The sequence below is a fragment of the Notechis scutatus genome, chromosome 3 (genome assembly GCF_049901735.1).
Source record: "Notechis scutatus isolate UNSWTSFEM ecotype Mainland chromosome 3, rNotScu1.2, whole genome shotgun sequence".
Taxonomy (NCBI): domain Eukaryota; kingdom Metazoa; phylum Chordata; class Lepidosauria; order Squamata; family Elapidae; genus Notechis; species Notechis scutatus.
The window spans coordinates 3255088-3271544 of NC_142011.1; the positions used below are offsets into that span (position 1 = coordinate 3255088).

The 16457-nt window shown below is 48.5% G+C and overlaps 1 protein-coding gene across 5 annotated transcripts in view; it reads right to left on the bottom strand.

Moving 5' to 3' along the window:
• The window catches only part of TPX2 (TPX2 microtubule nucleation factor), a 49726-nt gene that overhangs the window by 18338 nt on the left and 14931 nt on the right, over positions 1-16457 (bottom strand). For 4 of the 5 annotated variants that reach the window (XM_087962336.1, XM_087962339.1, XM_087962340.1 and 1 more), the window contains exons 4-10: positions 14046-14174; positions 11107-11199; positions 10179-10312; positions 7103-7257; positions 4538-4709; positions 2092-2224; positions 900-1116 (exon numbers count right to left, since the gene is read on the bottom strand). In XM_087962336.1, coding sequence (XP_087818462.1) covers positions 900-1116; positions 2092-2224; positions 4538-4709; positions 7103-7257; positions 10179-10312; positions 11107-11199; positions 14046-14174 — 1033 coding nt within the window. The remainder of the gene's footprint in view (positions 1-899; positions 1117-2091; positions 2225-4537; positions 4710-7102; positions 7258-10178; positions 10313-11106; positions 11200-14045; positions 14175-16457) is intronic. The other variant, XM_087962338.1, reaches the window with a different exon arrangement.

Genomic DNA, 16457 nt, shown 5'->3' on the forward strand with positions numbered 1-16457 from the left:
AAAAAAGGGGGGGGGTTGAGGAAGGAAATCTGCAAGAGCAGAGCAGCGGTTGGGAAGCGGAAGTACATTCCAACTCTTATCTTTAAAAGGGTGTAACTAAAATGCCAGAGCTTTTGCCCGTGAATATATTGAATTGGAGAACGTGATTGATGACACCCAGCCCATAGGAGAGCTCAATGGGAGAATCTGGTTTATGAAACACCCGGCGGGGAGGGGGGAAACAGGGTCCCAGGGGACTGGAAATGACGCAGGCCAGAGTTGGCTTCATCCAGGGCAGGGCCAGGATGTCGCCTCAATTAAATCCTATGAGGTTTTTTGAAGTTTGGCTCGAGAATCATGATTTGAATCGGGCGATGGCTGGAATCCTGACAATTACATGACCTCAGGACACTGCGACCATCATAAATACAAGTCAGTTTCTTTCAGCGTCTAAATTTTGATCCTGTGACCATGGGGAATGCTTACAACGGTCGTTAAGTGTGAATCATGGCCATAAGTTCATCTTTTTCCAGGCCACTGTAATCTCGAAAGGTCCTTAAATGAACGGTCGTAAAGTCAAGGAGGACCCGTTCGTGACACGGTTAAGTGAATCTTTTTTCCCCCACACACACTCAAGTTTGCTGGCCAGAAGGTTGCAAAAGGGGATGGCGTGATCTGGGGACACTGTGACTGTCATAAATACGAGTCAAGTTGAATTTTGATCACCTGACCGTGGGGGAATGCTGCAACGGTCATTAAGTGTGGAATAAAAGGACCTAAGTCACTTTTTCCACTGCTCGTTGTAGCTTCGGTCATTAAATGAATGGGGTTAATTGTAAGTAGAGAACTACCTGTTTCCCACACGATTCAGGTGTCAAACCTTTCTGGGAAAGCGGGGAAGAAGCCCACCCCACAATTACCACCACGTCTTCCAAGATCCGGGTTGGGCAGGGCCTCGAATGGAATTCGAAGGGCTCCTCTTCCTGGACCTTCTTGGTCTCCCGCTCCTGAATCCGCTTCTCGATTTCCAGGTTGAAGCCGATGGGCTTGGTCAGCTCTTTCATGGGGGGCTTCTTGGGCAGGAGGGGGCCGCCCTCCAAGATGCGGTGGTTGAGCTCCTGAGCCTTGAATCGGTACCTGTTGGGGTCGAAAGGGGGAGCAGAGGGTGAGGTTCTCCAGGGTAAAGTCAGGTGCTCTTGTGGCTCAGGGCACCGAACAGATGACAGATTAACAGAGTGGGAAGGGACCTTGGAGGCCATTTAGTCCAACCCCCACCCCCACCCCAATCCAAGCCGGAGACCCTACACCATTTCTGATAAATAGCAGAAACGTACATTACAAAAAAAAGAGGTTGAGGCTTTGGGAAAAGCGCAGAGAAGAGCAACTAAGGCGATGAAAGGCCTGGAGACTAAAACACACGAAGAACAGCTGCAGGATTTGGGTGTGGCTAGTCTACAAAAGAAGAATTAAGGGGTGCTATGATAGCAGGATGCCAATATTTGGGGGAATGCCATAAAGAAGAAGAGGGGAGTCAAGCTATTCTCCAAAGCCCCTGAGGGTAGGACAAGAAACAACGGGTGGAAACTCATCAAGGAGAGAAGCAACCTTAGAACTAAAGAGAAATTTCCTGACTGAACAATTAACCAGTCAGTGGGACAGCCTGCCACCAGAGGTTGTGGGTCCTCCAACACAGGAGGTATAGGGTATAAGGCCGTGTTGGCAAACCTATGGCACACCTGCCAGAAGTGGCACACAGAACCATTTCCCCCGGCGTGCAAGAGGTCGCACGGAATAGCCCCATTGCGCATGTGTGCGCTGCTGCACGACAGCTGGTTGTCAGGTATCTGGCACCCATGCGCAGGGGGTGGGGTATGTGTGCGTGTGGGGGGGGGGAGATGCACAGCGCGCATACAATTATCAGCACAGGAGCCGAAAAAGGTTAGCCAGCCCTGGTGTTAAGGTTTCCTGCTTGGGCACTGGGTTGGACTAGAAGACCTCCCAGGTCCCTTCCAGGCCTATTCTGATTTGAATGTTTTTGTTCACCGGGTGGGAGTCCACCGGAGTTAAGATTTACTCAATAATTTAAAAGAAAAACAAAAAACAACAACTCACTGTTGGAGCTTTGCGATTTCCTCGTTTTCCAGCTCAGCCGCGCTCTTGCAAGAGGGGGGTCTCAAACGGCGCTTGGTTTCCAAGCAGGGAGTTTTGGGGTTGGTCAGTTGGGGTTTTAAAGGCCTGCTTGGACCTGTGCCAAAGAAAGGCCAGAGAGAGAAAAGCACGGGGGGAAGATCAGCGATGCGACTTTTACACAGGCACGGCGGGGGAGGAAATGGATTCAAATTGGTCGACTGGCTTAGGAATTCACTTTATTCCACGCACGCAAAGATTGTGCCCCAAATGCGGGACTGAATTTAAGACGGCGGGAATTAGACACAAGTGAAGGATAAGGCTGGCAAATCTCAACCAATTGCCAGTGGCCTGGTCATTGGCCCAAAGTCACCTAGCTGGTTTTCATGCCTAAGGTAGGACTAGAACTCACAGTCTCCTGTTGGTTGGCACAAGTCACTCAATTGGCTTTCATGCCTAAGGCGGGACTAGAACTCACCGACTCCTGGTGATTGGCCCAAAGTCACCCAGCTGTCTGGTGATTGATTGCCCAAAGGCGGGACTAGAACTAACCGACTCCTGGTGATTGGCCCAAAGTCACCCAGCTGTCTTTCATGCCTAAGGCGGGACTAGAACTCACCGACTCCTGGTGATTGGCCCAAAGTCACCCAGCTGTCTTTCATGCCTAAGGCGGGACTAGAACTAACCGACTCCTGGTGATTGGCCCAAAGTCACCCAGCTGTCTTTCATGCCTAAGGCGGGACTAGAACTCACCATCTCCCACTCTAGCCTGGCACTTTAGCCACCAGACCAAACAGGCAATAGGTTCACTTAACCATCACTAAAAAAAACTTTGTCAAATCAGGTGCCGTGATATGATGACCAAAATTGTGGGCTCAATTAGTCATTGTCATCATTAAGATCACATAGAATGCAATGAATTTGTTTCAAGTACACTTTATGTCCTCTCAACTTAAGGGGAAACCCCTTCCCCACAATTCACAGCTGGGCTTTGGAGGAAAAACACACCCCTCTCCCCAATACAAAGATTTATGGTCCTTTAAAAATTGATGGTCCTTTAGTGCTTTCTGTTAAGCCAGGGCTCTCCTAACTCGGCAACTTTAAGACTTGTGGACTTCAACTCCCAGAATTCTCCCCAGCCAGCCAGCCCATGAATTCTGGGAGTTGAAGTCCACAAAGTTGCCGAGTTTGGAGACCTCTGCAATAGATCATCAAGACAGCACAAGCGTGGCTGGCTGAGGAATTCTGGGAGTTGAAATCCACAAGCCTTAAAAGTTTCCAGGTTTGGAGACCTCCTGCGTTAATCCTCCTCGTTCCCCATTTCAAGACGCCCTGCCAACAAACCCAACTATCCCAGCCCTTTCGCCCACGCCCAAAAGGGAAGGGGAGCTGAGCCGGGCACGGGTTCAATACTTAGAGCAAACGCTTCCCCAAATCATTCAGAACCCTTCACCCTGATTGACGGAGAAAGCCGCCATTGGCTGGAGTCACGTAACAGCCCGTGACAGAGACCGTAGAAACGAGACCTCCTTAGTAGAGACTCAGCTGGCTTGGACCGGTTCTGGCGTACCGGTAGCAGAAATTTTGACCACTTTGGAGAACCGGCAAATACCACCTCTGACTGGCCATGCCCACCCGCCCCCGCCGTTAGATCTCCTATATTCTCTTGGATTTTAGTGTTGAGGTTCGCCGGTAGCCGGTGCATAGGGCAGCGGAATCGGACAGTGGGGAAGAAGGGGGCCAGTCCTGGAGTCTGGAGAGGACTCGGACGAGGGTCCTGCATCCGAAACAGAGATGGGGCCAGGACCATCTGGGAGTGGGGTGCTGCCTCCCGAGCCTTTGGAGCAGCAGCGAAGCAGAGGAACAAGGGGAGCCTGTTCCCAGTCCGTGTGTGCGCAGAGCTGCTAGAAGGCGAGAGCAGCTGAGACAAAAGGGGGGATTCGGGAGTAAGGCTGAGAGATGATTGCCCCTCCCATAAGAGATAAAGGTCAGGCAAAGGTGGAGAAACCTTTGCAGGAAGCATAGTCATTCATTTGGTTCCTTGAAGCTCTGTGTACTTCGGTTAGTTTTTTCTTGTACTTTGGTTGGTTTCTTTTCAAGTTAATTGGATACTTCTGTTTGTGGCAGCATTCCACAGAACTGAAAGGTGCGTGCTTATCTTGGGGAACTGTCTTAAGATTAGTTCAGGCTGGGAATGAAAGCAATTCCCAGCATTGCAGTAAAATAGGTTTTGCTTTTAAAACAAGTTTGAGAATTAACTACAATGGACGAAGCCTGGGTCGGAGGCATTGCTGTGCCTCAGCTGAGCTATAAAAAAAACAACAGCTCGGCTCACCAGCGTTCGGTCTTTTCGAGCCCTGCACGCGCATAGAACCGCTCAAAGAACTGGTAGGAAGAAATGTGGAAACCCACCACTGCTCCTTAGCCTTACCTTCTTCCTCCTTCCGGTTCCGCAGGTGGTACCTCTGAGGGGTGCGTTTCTGGAAGTTTTCCACCTGTTGGGCCAGCGGGATGTATTCGGTGGGGGCCTCGTCCAGTTTCCGTTTTTTCCCGCAGGAGAGGTTGAACGGCTTCGGGATGGTGGGTCCCTTGCTCGCCCGGGACTGCAAAAGGAATATTGCATCATTCAAGTGGGTTTTCCCCATCGGAAAGCAAAGCAGGCGCTCACCCGTTTCCATTCGATCAGCCTGTCAATCTTCCCACTTCTTCCAGCTCGCCGCAAGTGAAATTTAAGCCGGCTGTGTAACTCCAGAGAAGGCCGAAAAATTACCAGGGGACGAGGGGTTGGGAGGGGGGTGAGTGGGATGAAGAGACAAATCCGTGAAAAAGCTGCCTATTCTTTTAAGAACGCATGAAGGCAATTTGGTTGCCATTTGGTTATGTTTTTTTTTTATTATTATTATTATTAACAACATAAAACTGCAGAAAAAAACAATGGCTACCAACCTGCCTTCCATGGAGGACCTGTATCCTGCATGAGTCAAAAAGAGGGCTGGGAAAATATCTACAGACCCCTCACATCCCGGATATATAAACTGTTTCAACTCCTTCCCTCGAAACGATACTATAGAGCACCGCACACCAGAACAACTAGACACGAGGAGAGTTTTTCTCCCAAAGCCATCACTCTGCTAAACAAATAATTCCCTCAACACTGTCCAACTATTACAAAGTCTGCACTGCTATTATGAATTTTCTCATCACTCCTTATCGCCCATCCCCTTCCACTTATGACTGTATGGCTGTAACTTTGTCGCTTGTATCCTTACGATTTATATTGTTTCCTAGTATGATTTGATTGCTTATTGTGCCCTATGACTATTATTAAGTGTGGTACCTGATGATTCTTGACGAATGTGTCTTTTCTTTTTATGTACACTTGCACCAAGACAAATTCCTTGTGTGTCCAACCACACTTGGCCAATGAAAGAATTCAATTCTATTCTCTTCTATTCTCTTCTCTATTCTCTATTCTATTCTATTTCTATTCTATTCTTATTGTACCCTTTGACTATCATTAAGTATTGTACCTGATGATTCTCGACTCTTGACGAATGTCTCTTTTCTTTTATGTACACTGAGAGCATTTGCACCAAGACAAATTCCTTGTGTGTCCAATCACTCTTGGCCAATAAAGAATTCTATTCTATTTTTTAAAAATTCCCCTTTTCAACACGGGGAAGGGACATTAGAGGCTTTAACTCGAGACGACAATTGAGCCCCAAAATTTAGGTGGCTAAATTAGACAGTTATTAAGTGAATTTTGCCCCGATCTCTCTTGCCGTTGTTAAGTGAATCACTGGGGTCGTTAAATTAGCAACACGGTTGTTAAGTGAATCTGGCTTCCCCATTGACTTTGCTCATCAAAATGCCCCAGGAAGGGATCGCATCCCTCCCGTCATAACTGTGAGTCACTTGCCAATCATCCGACTGGAAATCACGTGACCCTGGGGATGTTGCAACGGTCGTTAAGTGTGAAAAATGGTCATAAGTCACATTTTTTCAGTGCTGTTGAACCTTTGAACAGTCACTAAATGAACTGTTGTAACTCAAGGACTACCTGTAACCTACAACTTAACAACTGTCCGTGTAGTGACTGTTTGGGATTACAGCAGCACTCAAAATCATGATTTAGGACCATTTTTCACACTCAACAACCATTGCAGCATCCCCAGGGATGATAACAGATAATCAGAGTCGGAAGGGACCTTGTAGGTCATCTAGTCCAACCCCCCGCCCAAACGGGAGACCCTACACCATATTTCTGACAAATGGCAGTCCAGTCTCGTCTTGAAAGGGTGACGTGATCAAAATTCAGACACTCAGCAATTGTCTCAAATTTATGACGGTTGCAATGTCCCAGGGATCAACGTGATTTTGCATCCTCGATTTACAACAGTCCATTTAGTGACCCTGCAAAGTTACTACGGCACTGGGAAAAAGTGACATGACCATTTTTCACCCTTACGACCGTCGCAACACCCCCAGGGTCACGTGATTGACATTCAGAGGCTTGATAAGATGCTTGGCTCGCATTTATGACAGTCGCCGTGTTTCAGGGTCCGCTTCTGTGACCCTCATGCAAACCAAGTTAACGGGGGAAGCCAGATTCACTTTAACGGCCGTGTGGCCAATTCAACAACAGCGGGGATTCACTGAACAAAAGGTGGTGAGAAAAGTCAACAAATGAGCCAAAACTCGCCAACTCGGCGTCTCAGTTAGCAATGTAAATTTAGGGCTCGGTTGCGGTCGTAAGCTGAGGACTATTAGCACAGTGACTTGGCTGACAACTGGGGCACGAAAGGTTGTAAAATGGAGCCGAACGCTGGGAACAAACCTCTCCCTGGGGCTCAATTGTGGTTGTAAGTTGAAGACACCCTGCAAAGAGCCCCAAATCCTGGCTTGTTCTGTTTGGCCGCCCCAACCCTTTCCTGCCCTTTGTCACCTCTGACCAAGTGGCCCTCCAACCCATCCTCCCCAGCTGCAGGCCCCTCACCGGAGACGGCGGGTGTTTTCTTAGGGCGGCTTTGAAATCCACCTCCTTATATTCCGTGGCCGGCTGGCTTTCACCGTGCTGCTTGAGCCGCTCGTCGGTACAGAAGTGGAAATCCATTGGCTTGGTAATGTGGCTGCTCGTCTTCATGGGTTGCCCTGACCAGGAAAAAAAAAGAGGGAGATCGGACAAGTCAGCCAGGCTGCAATTCAAAGGCAAATGAGGTTCTTGGTGGCCCTGTCAGCTTGGCTCTTTCTCTTCCAGACCTTTCGTGAGCCAGGTAGGGTGCATAATCAGTGCTGGAAGAGAGGGAGGTTTGAGCAGCAAGAGGAGGAGGGGAACAAATGTAGGGGCCTTGGGGGTCTAACAGAATAATAGAGTTGGAAGGGATCTTGTAGGTCATCTAGTGCAACCCCCTGCCCAAGCAAGAGACCTTGCAGTCCAATCTCTTCTTGGGCAGTCCAATCTCTTCTTGAAAGCCTCCAGGGATGAAGTTCCCACAACTTCTGAATAACAGAATAACAAGAGTTGGAAGGGACCTTGTAGGTCATCTAGTCCAACCCCCCACCCAAGCAAGAGACTCTACACCATTTCTGAACGATGGCAGTCCAGTCTCTTCTTGAAAGCCTCCAGGGATGAAGCTTCCACAACTTCCAAAGGCAACTTCTGTTCCATGGGTTGATTGTTCTCACTGTCAGAAAGTTTTTCCTTATTTCCAGGTTGAATCTCTCCTTGTTCAGTTTCCATCCATTGTTCCTTGTCTGGCCTTCAAGGGTGCCTTGGAAGATAGCTTGACACCCCTTCCCTCCTCTCTGGGGCAGCCCCTCAGACACTGGAAGGCTGCTCTCCTGTCTCCCCTGGTCCTTCTCTTCCCTAGACTAGCCAGGCCCAGTTCCTGCAACCGTTCGTCGTATGTTTGAGCCTCCACTCCCCTCATCATCCTGGTTGCTGTTCTCTCTACGCTCTTTTCTAGAAACATTTTCTTCCAGACATTTCATGACCCAGGTAGGGAGCGCTAGAATGGAGGGAGGCTTGAGGAGGAAGAATAGGTGGGGGGGGGGGGAGAGAGAAAGAACTGTAGGGTCCTTGAGGGTTTTCTTCCAGGCCTATTAGAAGGTAGGAAGCATCATCAGTGCTCTCTGAGCTTGGTTATTTTCTTGCTGGCATTTCATTACCCAACTAGGGAAGTTCATCAGTGCTAGAAGGAATTGCACATCAACAAAGAGCAAACCCTATTCCCTTCTCGCACTAAAGGCATGACCTAGTCGGGAAACGAAACTTCTACAAGACGTCGAACAAGCTGAGAGATCACTGAGGTCTCCTCCTATCTGCAAGCCCCATTTCCTTCTAATACTGATGTTAACTAGTTTGGTCATGAGACGCCTGCAAGAAAGCCACCAAAAGAATAATACCACAGTCCGCTCCTCCTCCTTCACTCCACAAATCCCCCTTTCCTTTCGAGCATTGATGATATGACCTAGCTGGGTAACGAAACGTCTGCAAGAAAACAACTAAACCCCAGAGAGCGCCAAGGACCCCTCTGCTCAACCCCAAGCTGCAAATATTCTACTTTTATCAGCGACGGCTGACTCTCATCCAAAGCACAAGAAAGAACTGGTCAAAACTATTCTTCAAGGCACCTGAACGTAGGACAAGAATCAATGGGTGGAAACTGAACAAAGAGAGAAGCAACATAGAACTAGGGAGGGATTTTCTGGCAGTGAGAACCATTAACCAAGGACCAAGCAGTTCAACAGAGCTACAAATAGTCTCTTCTACTACCGAGTTTCCCTGAAAATAAGACCCTGTCTTATATATTTTTTCCGCCAAAAAAGGCACCAGGTCTTATTTTTGGGGGATGTCATCCACTGACTAACCTCATTTGCGTGCATCGCCCCCTGGCCTCCTTTTCACAGTCAGAGGCCTTCAGGAACTTTTTATTCTGCGGCCAGCAAGTCTTTCCTGAAGGCCTCTGCAGCCGATAACAGAGCTCAGGATCGATCCAGAGCTTTGCCATCAGCTCCAGAGGCCTTCAGGAAAGCCTGCCAGCCTTGCCGGTTGCAGGAGAAATGGGCCATCAGGCAGGTGTCGGGGTGTGCGAGGACTGGCTACAACTGTCCAAAGGTAAGTAGTAGGGCAGCTCCACCCACCCCACCCCATAGCTTAATTTTTATCCGCACACTCTGGAGTGGGTGGGATCTGAATTAGGGCTTATTTTGGGGGTAGGGCTTATATTGGGTGCACATGTAAAAATCAAGCTAGGGCTTACTTTTTTTAATTTATCAACTTTACTGAATACAAAAAATTAAAATATACAAAAAACAAAGATTCATACAGACAAACGTTACCATAATCTCTGTGGTAAAACTAATTAAACTTTCCTTTAATACATTTGACAGTGAGTTAAATATTTCCTAAATTCTATTACGTAGCAGTTATTTCTTACTTCCTATGGGTTCTCTGTTATTTATGTTCTATCAAACATGTTCTGTTGTTAATATTTGTTGTTGGATTATACTTATTTATTTTTACCAATGAATTCTTTCTATTGATTGTTTAAAGTACGAGAGAGTCTAAGAGTCTGACATTAACGATTCCTGTTTGTTATTGTATGTATCGTAATCTGTTTCATAAGCTTATTTTCCCCCCTTGATTCCCCTTTTCGTTTTGTTTTTACGTTCTAGCCAATTATACCACTTATTCCAGGTCGAGTAAAATTCCGCCTCCTCTTTTCCTTTTAATTTTAGTGTGATGAGTTTTTCCATTTCTGCACATTCACAAGTTTTTTTGAATAATAAATTGTATCGGTGGTATATTAGGCGATTTCCAAAATTGAGCCAGTGAGATACGTGCCGCTGTTAGGAGATGGCTAATCAAATATTTTACTTTGGAGGGATAACCTTCCTTAATGATACCCAGAAGATGCAATCTAGGTTCCCACTCCAATCCACCCTAGGACTTACTTTCAAGGTGGGTTATATTTTCGGAGAAACAGGGTAGAACATCTTATCTAAACCAGAATGGAAGAATCTTAAACTCTCAGAGGAAACGGGGTCTCCCAACCCCACCAAGGTCTCACCTGGTCCAGCAATGGCCACTTTGAGAGACTCCTCGTTCTTCCTCCGCAGTTCTGCCACTTCCTGTTGTAATTGCTGCATCTTCTCCAATTCCAGTTCCTCGGTGGACTTCCCTTTAGTGGAGGGACCTCTCGTCCTGGACATGACAAAGACCATGGTGACTTTAAAGGAAGGAGCTGCCTAGAGCGAGCATGTAGTTCAAGGACACCTGTTAACAGAGGACCAACAAGAGGGGTGTCCCTCTTCCTCCACCCATAGCTGGCTGGGGAATTCTGGGAACTGAAGTCCATCCACACGGGCTGAAAGTTGCTAAAGTTGAGAGACATCCTCCACTTACGACCACAACTCAGCCCAACAATCCTGTTGCTAAGGGAAATGTTTGTTAAGGGAGCTTTTGCCCCATTTTACGCCTTTTCTTGCCATCATTGTTAAGCAAATCGCTTCCAATTATTCAATTCGTGACCAGGTTGTTGAGTGAATCCGGCTTCCCCATTGACTTGGCTGGTTCAGGTGGTCGCAAAAGGTGATCATGTGACCCCTGGGACCGTCATAAATACGAGTTGCCCAGCGTCTGAATTTTGGTCACACGACCGTGGAGATCCTACAACGGTCGGAAGTGTGAAAAAAATTGGGCAGGAGCCACTTTTGTCAGGGCCAATGCCACTTTGAACGGCCACTTAAGCGAACTGTCGTAAGTCGAGGGCTATCTGCACAGCTTTTGGAATGGATTTTACAAACTTGTCGGTCTCTTGGCTTCTCCCTGACTTCCCAGCAGGCGACAAGCCATTTAAATTACAACCGACCTCCCCTCCCGTGTTATGTGCCCCAATGTGCATGCACCCACATACACCCAGATCCTGGGGAGAAAAAAGAGGAGGAGGAGGAGAAAGGAGGGAAAAAGGAAAACCACCTCAAAAGCTAGTCACCTACTTGTGCGCACCGGGTGTGACAGGGTCTTGTGCGTTCTCTGGCGGGATGTTTATGTTCAGATCAATTTGCCCCAGGTTTTCCCGATGGTTAGACCTGGGTTTTGGGGAGAAAAGAGAAGGGTAGAGGGTGCGCGGAGAGAAGGAAAGGAAGGAAAGGGAAGGAGGAACGGGCCAAGGACAGGCCCTTCGACTCCCCACCGTGTTCCTCTCAACGACAAGGTGAGCCCGTGTGGGATGCGGAACCCTAAAAACACCAGCACCTGGAAGGGATCCTGAAGAGCGGCCTTACCTGACCACTTTGTGAGGCCTAGACAGCTTGGCGTGCCTGGTGGAGCTAGAGAGGGAACAGGGCACGCACTGTCATCGTTTGCACTAACGCAGGGCCCCGGTGTGCCCGAGGGACAAAGCCAGGGCACATTCTCTAGGGAAGACACATTCTCTAGGGAAGAGCCAAGCTCTGATGGGACTCCCCAGGTGGGAACTGAAAGGTCTGCGAGGAAGCATCTGAGCTCAGACAACCCCACTGGTCCTCAACTTCCACCTCCTCCTGCTTGCAAACCCCCTCCCTCCTAGCACTGATCAGGCCACCTAGATGGGTCATGCAACGTCTGCAAGAAAACTTCCAAGCTCAGAGAGCACCAAGGACCCCACACAGTCCTCCCTCTTCCTTCTTCTCTACTCTTTTCCTTCTTCTCCACTCTGCACACCCTCCCCCCTCCTAGCACTGATGATATTCTCCAGTTGGGTCATGGAAACGTCTGCAATAAATATCCAAGTTCAGAGACCACCAAGGATCTCGCAGTCCTCATCTTCCACCTCCTCCTCCTCCTTGCAAACCCCTCCTCCCTGATGATGTTATCTACAGTAATTTGGGTCATGAAATATTTGCAAGAAAACCACCAAGCTCAGAGAGCACCACAGTCCTCCTCCTCCTCCATACACCCCACTCCCTTTTAGCACCGATGATGTTCCCTAGTTGGTCATGAAATGTTTGCAACAAATCCACCAAGCCAGAGAACACCAAGACCTCACAGTGCACTTCCTCCTCCTCCTCCTCCTCCTCTCCACAATCTTCCCCTTCTAGCACTGATGATGTTCCCTAGTTGGGTCAGGAAACATTCGAGCTTGGAGACCACATTTCAATGCTGAGCTACCCAGATTCTCTGAAGCCTAACTCTTATCAGACAGAGCAACCCAGCACACAAGGTAGTCCTCCACTTATGACAACAACTGGAAGCAGAACCTCCATGGCTAAGCATGGGGGTTACTAAGTGAGCCCCGATCAATTTTAGGTCTTTTGCCACTGTTTAAGAGAATCGCTGCAGCGATTAAGTCCATGCACACGGTCATTATACACATCCGGCTTCGTCTTTTGATTCTCCTTGCTGGAAGCGGCTGGGAAGGCTGCAAATGGCAATCCCAGGACCCTGCAAGCCTCACAAATCTGTGGCGACTGCCAAGTGTCCGAACTTGGATCACGTGGCCGTGGCAATGTCACAGCATTTAAAAGTGCCAGGACTGGTTCTAACACTGTAGTCTCCTGGCCAAGTGTACCATCACCATACACTAAATAAATAAATTAAAAAGAACACACAAATGAAGTTGTTGGACTTTTTTTTTTAAAAAAAGCAAAAAACAAAACCTCACTTCCCCAACAGCCTCTACCAGGCTTCATCCTACTAAAGGGTAAAGCAAAACTCAGATTAATATCGAGGACAGTAGATCCTATGAGTCTTTTTGGAAGAAGAAGAAGAATCCAGATTTGTTTTTTTTATCTTTCTTAACAATTGTTAATAAGAAAGATGAAAAATTCCGGATAGTGGACGTGGCAGTATCTGGGGTCCCTTTTTCTTGGTACAGACAATCTGGATTGTTTAATGAGGGCTTGTTAATGAGGGCTACCTGTGGCTGCCCCTTAAGAGTCACCGATCACCTGCTCAGGCCGGTTAGGTTCATCTCCTTCTTGGGAGTCACCGCAACCCTCCTTGCTTCCACTGGGGGGCTGCAAGGTGGGTTTGACCTAAATCTGACCCTAAGGGGCCCCATCCCGAGGAGGAGGAGGAGGAGGAGGAGGAGGAGGTGGTGGTAAAGGCAGTCCGACTGCACCCTGCTCAACGGCATTGCAGGAGCCCTGGTGTCCCGCTGTAGTGAGAACGTAGGATTGCAGGCTCACTTACCTACCATCACCTATTCGATATCCGGTGGCACAATGGTTAGAATGCAACACTCCAGGCTAACTCACTGCTAGGAGTTTGATCCTGACCAAGGATGAAAGGTCAACTCAACCTTCCCTCCTTCCGAGGTGGGTAAAATGAGGGGCAAGAGGCTGACTCTGTAAACCGCTTAGAGGGGGCTGTAAAAGCACTGCGAAGCGGGATATAAGTCTAAGTGCTATTGCTACCTTCCTGCCTTCCACATTACTTCCCTTCCTTCCTTCTTTCTAAAGGTTGACTCAGCCTTCCGTCCTTCCAAGGTCAGTAAAATGAGGACCCAGATTGTTGGGGGCAAAGAGGCTGACTCTGTAAACCTCTTAGACTTATATACTGCTTCACAGTCCTCTCTAAGTACTATTGCTATCTATCTCTGTATCACCTCTCTCTCACACACATCTATATCTACCCAACACACATCTGTATGTATCCACATCTGTATCTCTCCAACCCACCCATTTATCTATCCTCACTTATTCTATATCTGTTGAGGCAATGATCAGAATGCAGTATTGCAGGAAAACTCTGCTGACTGCCAAGAGTTCGATTCTGACTCAGCTCAAGGCCGACTCAGCCTTCCCTCCTTCCGAGGTCGGTCTAAAACAAGGAGCCAGATTGGTTGGGGGCCAGAGGCTAAAAATGCCGCCATTGTAAACTGCCTAGAGAGGGCTGTAAAGCACTGTGGCGTGGTTATCTAAGTTTAAGTGCCGGTGTTATCCCAGAGACCTACATTTTCTGTTTCTTTCCAGGAGGGGGTTCGTCTTTGCTGGCCAAGGCGGTGGCAACCTTCTCTGCATAGCTTTTGGCCATAAGCCGATGCTGGGCACTCTTTCGCTGGGCCGAAAGCTTCTTGGCCACCCTAAAGGGGGAAAGAAAAAGAGTCCTTGAGCAAAAGAGAGAGGAAGGGAGGGGGGAGAGTGTGTTGTGGCCCGCCGGTGGCCAGCAAAGCTGGCGGCAGACTCGGACAGCGAGGAGATTGGGAGGAACGTGGGCCAGTCCTGGAGTCTGGGGAAGGCTCAGATGAAGGCTCTGCGTCGGAGGCAGAGATGGGACCAGTGCCATCTGGCGGTTACCAGCTGCCTTCGGAGTCTGAGATCAGTGGGGCAGAAGAACAACTGGAGCCTGTTCCAATGTGCTCATGCACAGAGCTGACAGACGAAGGGAACAGCTAAGGAACAAGGATCGACTCAGGAGTAAAGGCTCAGTTGGATGGTGAATGGCTCCTCCCATAGGGAATAAAGAGAAGCAAAAGGGGAGTGGGATTTGCAGGAGACAATTAGTTCATTTCATTAAGGTAAAGATCTGTTCCTGATTCCTTGCCAAGTCATTGCTGCTACAGCGTGGCGTTTGGAAGCTATCGGCCTGGCGACTCTCCAAGCCTGATCAAGGTCTGTGGTTGTGTAATCTCTTGAAAGACTGTTTGCCGGGACTTTGCTGGAGAGGAATTCGCTTTAACCCGAACAAAAGGGGTTTTATCGGGACGAGGAGTCGGCTTCATGTTCTTGGGAAGCCTAGATAAGGACAGAGAGAGGCTGGACGTTGATTTTCGGCTATGCCAGGATGCAGAGCTGCTTCAAATCCAACTGGCTATTCTCACAAGGGAAGAGAGACAGTTGAGTCTTTCCAGGTAGAGAAGCTTGACGATCTCTGGCCTCTGGCAGAAAAATGTGCTGGACAAACAAGATTTGTCATTCTTTCCATATTGATAGTACAGGTAGTCCTCTACTTACAATACCAATGGAGCCCCAAATCTGTGTCGCTGAGCAAAACAGTTGTTAAGGGACTTTTGCTCCATTTTATGATCTTCCTTGCCAAAATTATTAAGGTGTGGGTGCTTCATCACTAGTTTTTAAAGAGATTAGACACAGCCGCTTGTCTGAAATGCTAGGGGGGGCTGCTGCTGTTGGCAAGGGTGACCTCCGAGGTCCCTTCAAACACTGCTGTTCTAAGGAAGAGAAAGACTCGGGGTGACCTAATGAAGCCTTCCAATATTTGAGGGGCTGCCCAAAGAAGAGAAGGGGTCAAGCTATTCTCCAAAGCACCTGAAGGCAGGAGAAGCAGCAATGGGTGGGAAATTACCAAGGAGAGAAAATTACCAACTAATCAAGGAGAGAAGCAGCCTAGAATTAAGGAGAAGCCTTGTGACAGTGGGGACCATTAATCAACGGAACAGCTTACTACCAGAAGGTGTAGGTGTTTCATCACTGGAGGCTTTCAAGAAATGGTCCAGGGCAGTGATGGCAAACCTTTTAGAGACCGAGGGCCCAAGCTGCAACCCAAAACCCACTTATTTATCGCAAAATGCCAACGGGGCAATTTAACCTGAATGAGGTTTTACTACCAAAAATGATAAACAAGGCAGAGTTCAGCTAATGGATCTTTAAAAATGTGATTTTTATGCCCCATTTTTTTTCCTGCTTTTGAAATGTTACATTTAGCAGCAATAAAAAAAAAACCTTCTGTAATATCATTTCTCCTTCCCTCCTTCTCTTTCCCTCCCTCTCTCTCTCTTTTCCTCCTCCCTCTCTTCCCCCTCCCTCCCTGTCTGTCCCTTTCCTTTCTTCCTTTCTCTTTCCCTCCCTTTCTCTCTTTCCTTCCCTTTCTCTCCTTTCCTGTCTCTTTCCCTCTTCCACTCTCTTGCTTTCCCTCCCTCTCTTCCCACTCTTCCCCTCCCTCCCTTTCTCTGTCTCACTCTTCCCCCTTCCTCTTTTCCTCTCTCCCTTCCTCCCTCTTTTTCTGTGTCTTTCTCTCCCCCCCCGTGTATGTGTGTGTGTAAAACCTCTGAACTGGTGCTGGCCTGAGCGGTGTGAATCCCAGGAGCAGCACACCGACAATCAGCTGGTTGGCAGAGAGCCGAACACCAGCTGGCCAGTGGGGCATCACAACATCAGCAGCTCTGCAGGAAAAGCAACTGACATCCGGGAGGCGGAAGCGAACCCGCGACGATGCAGGCTCGCAATCATTGCTCCGTGTCGTAATGTGCTCCAGGCAGAGGGGACCCGGTCTCCTCCATTGGCGAGACGGTGAGAAACGGGCAACGGGCTGGGGGGCAATGTCTCTGAATGCCACCTCTGGCAGGCATGCCATAGGTTTGCCACCCCTGGTATAGGGTCTGCTGCTTGAGCAGAAGACCTCCAAGGAC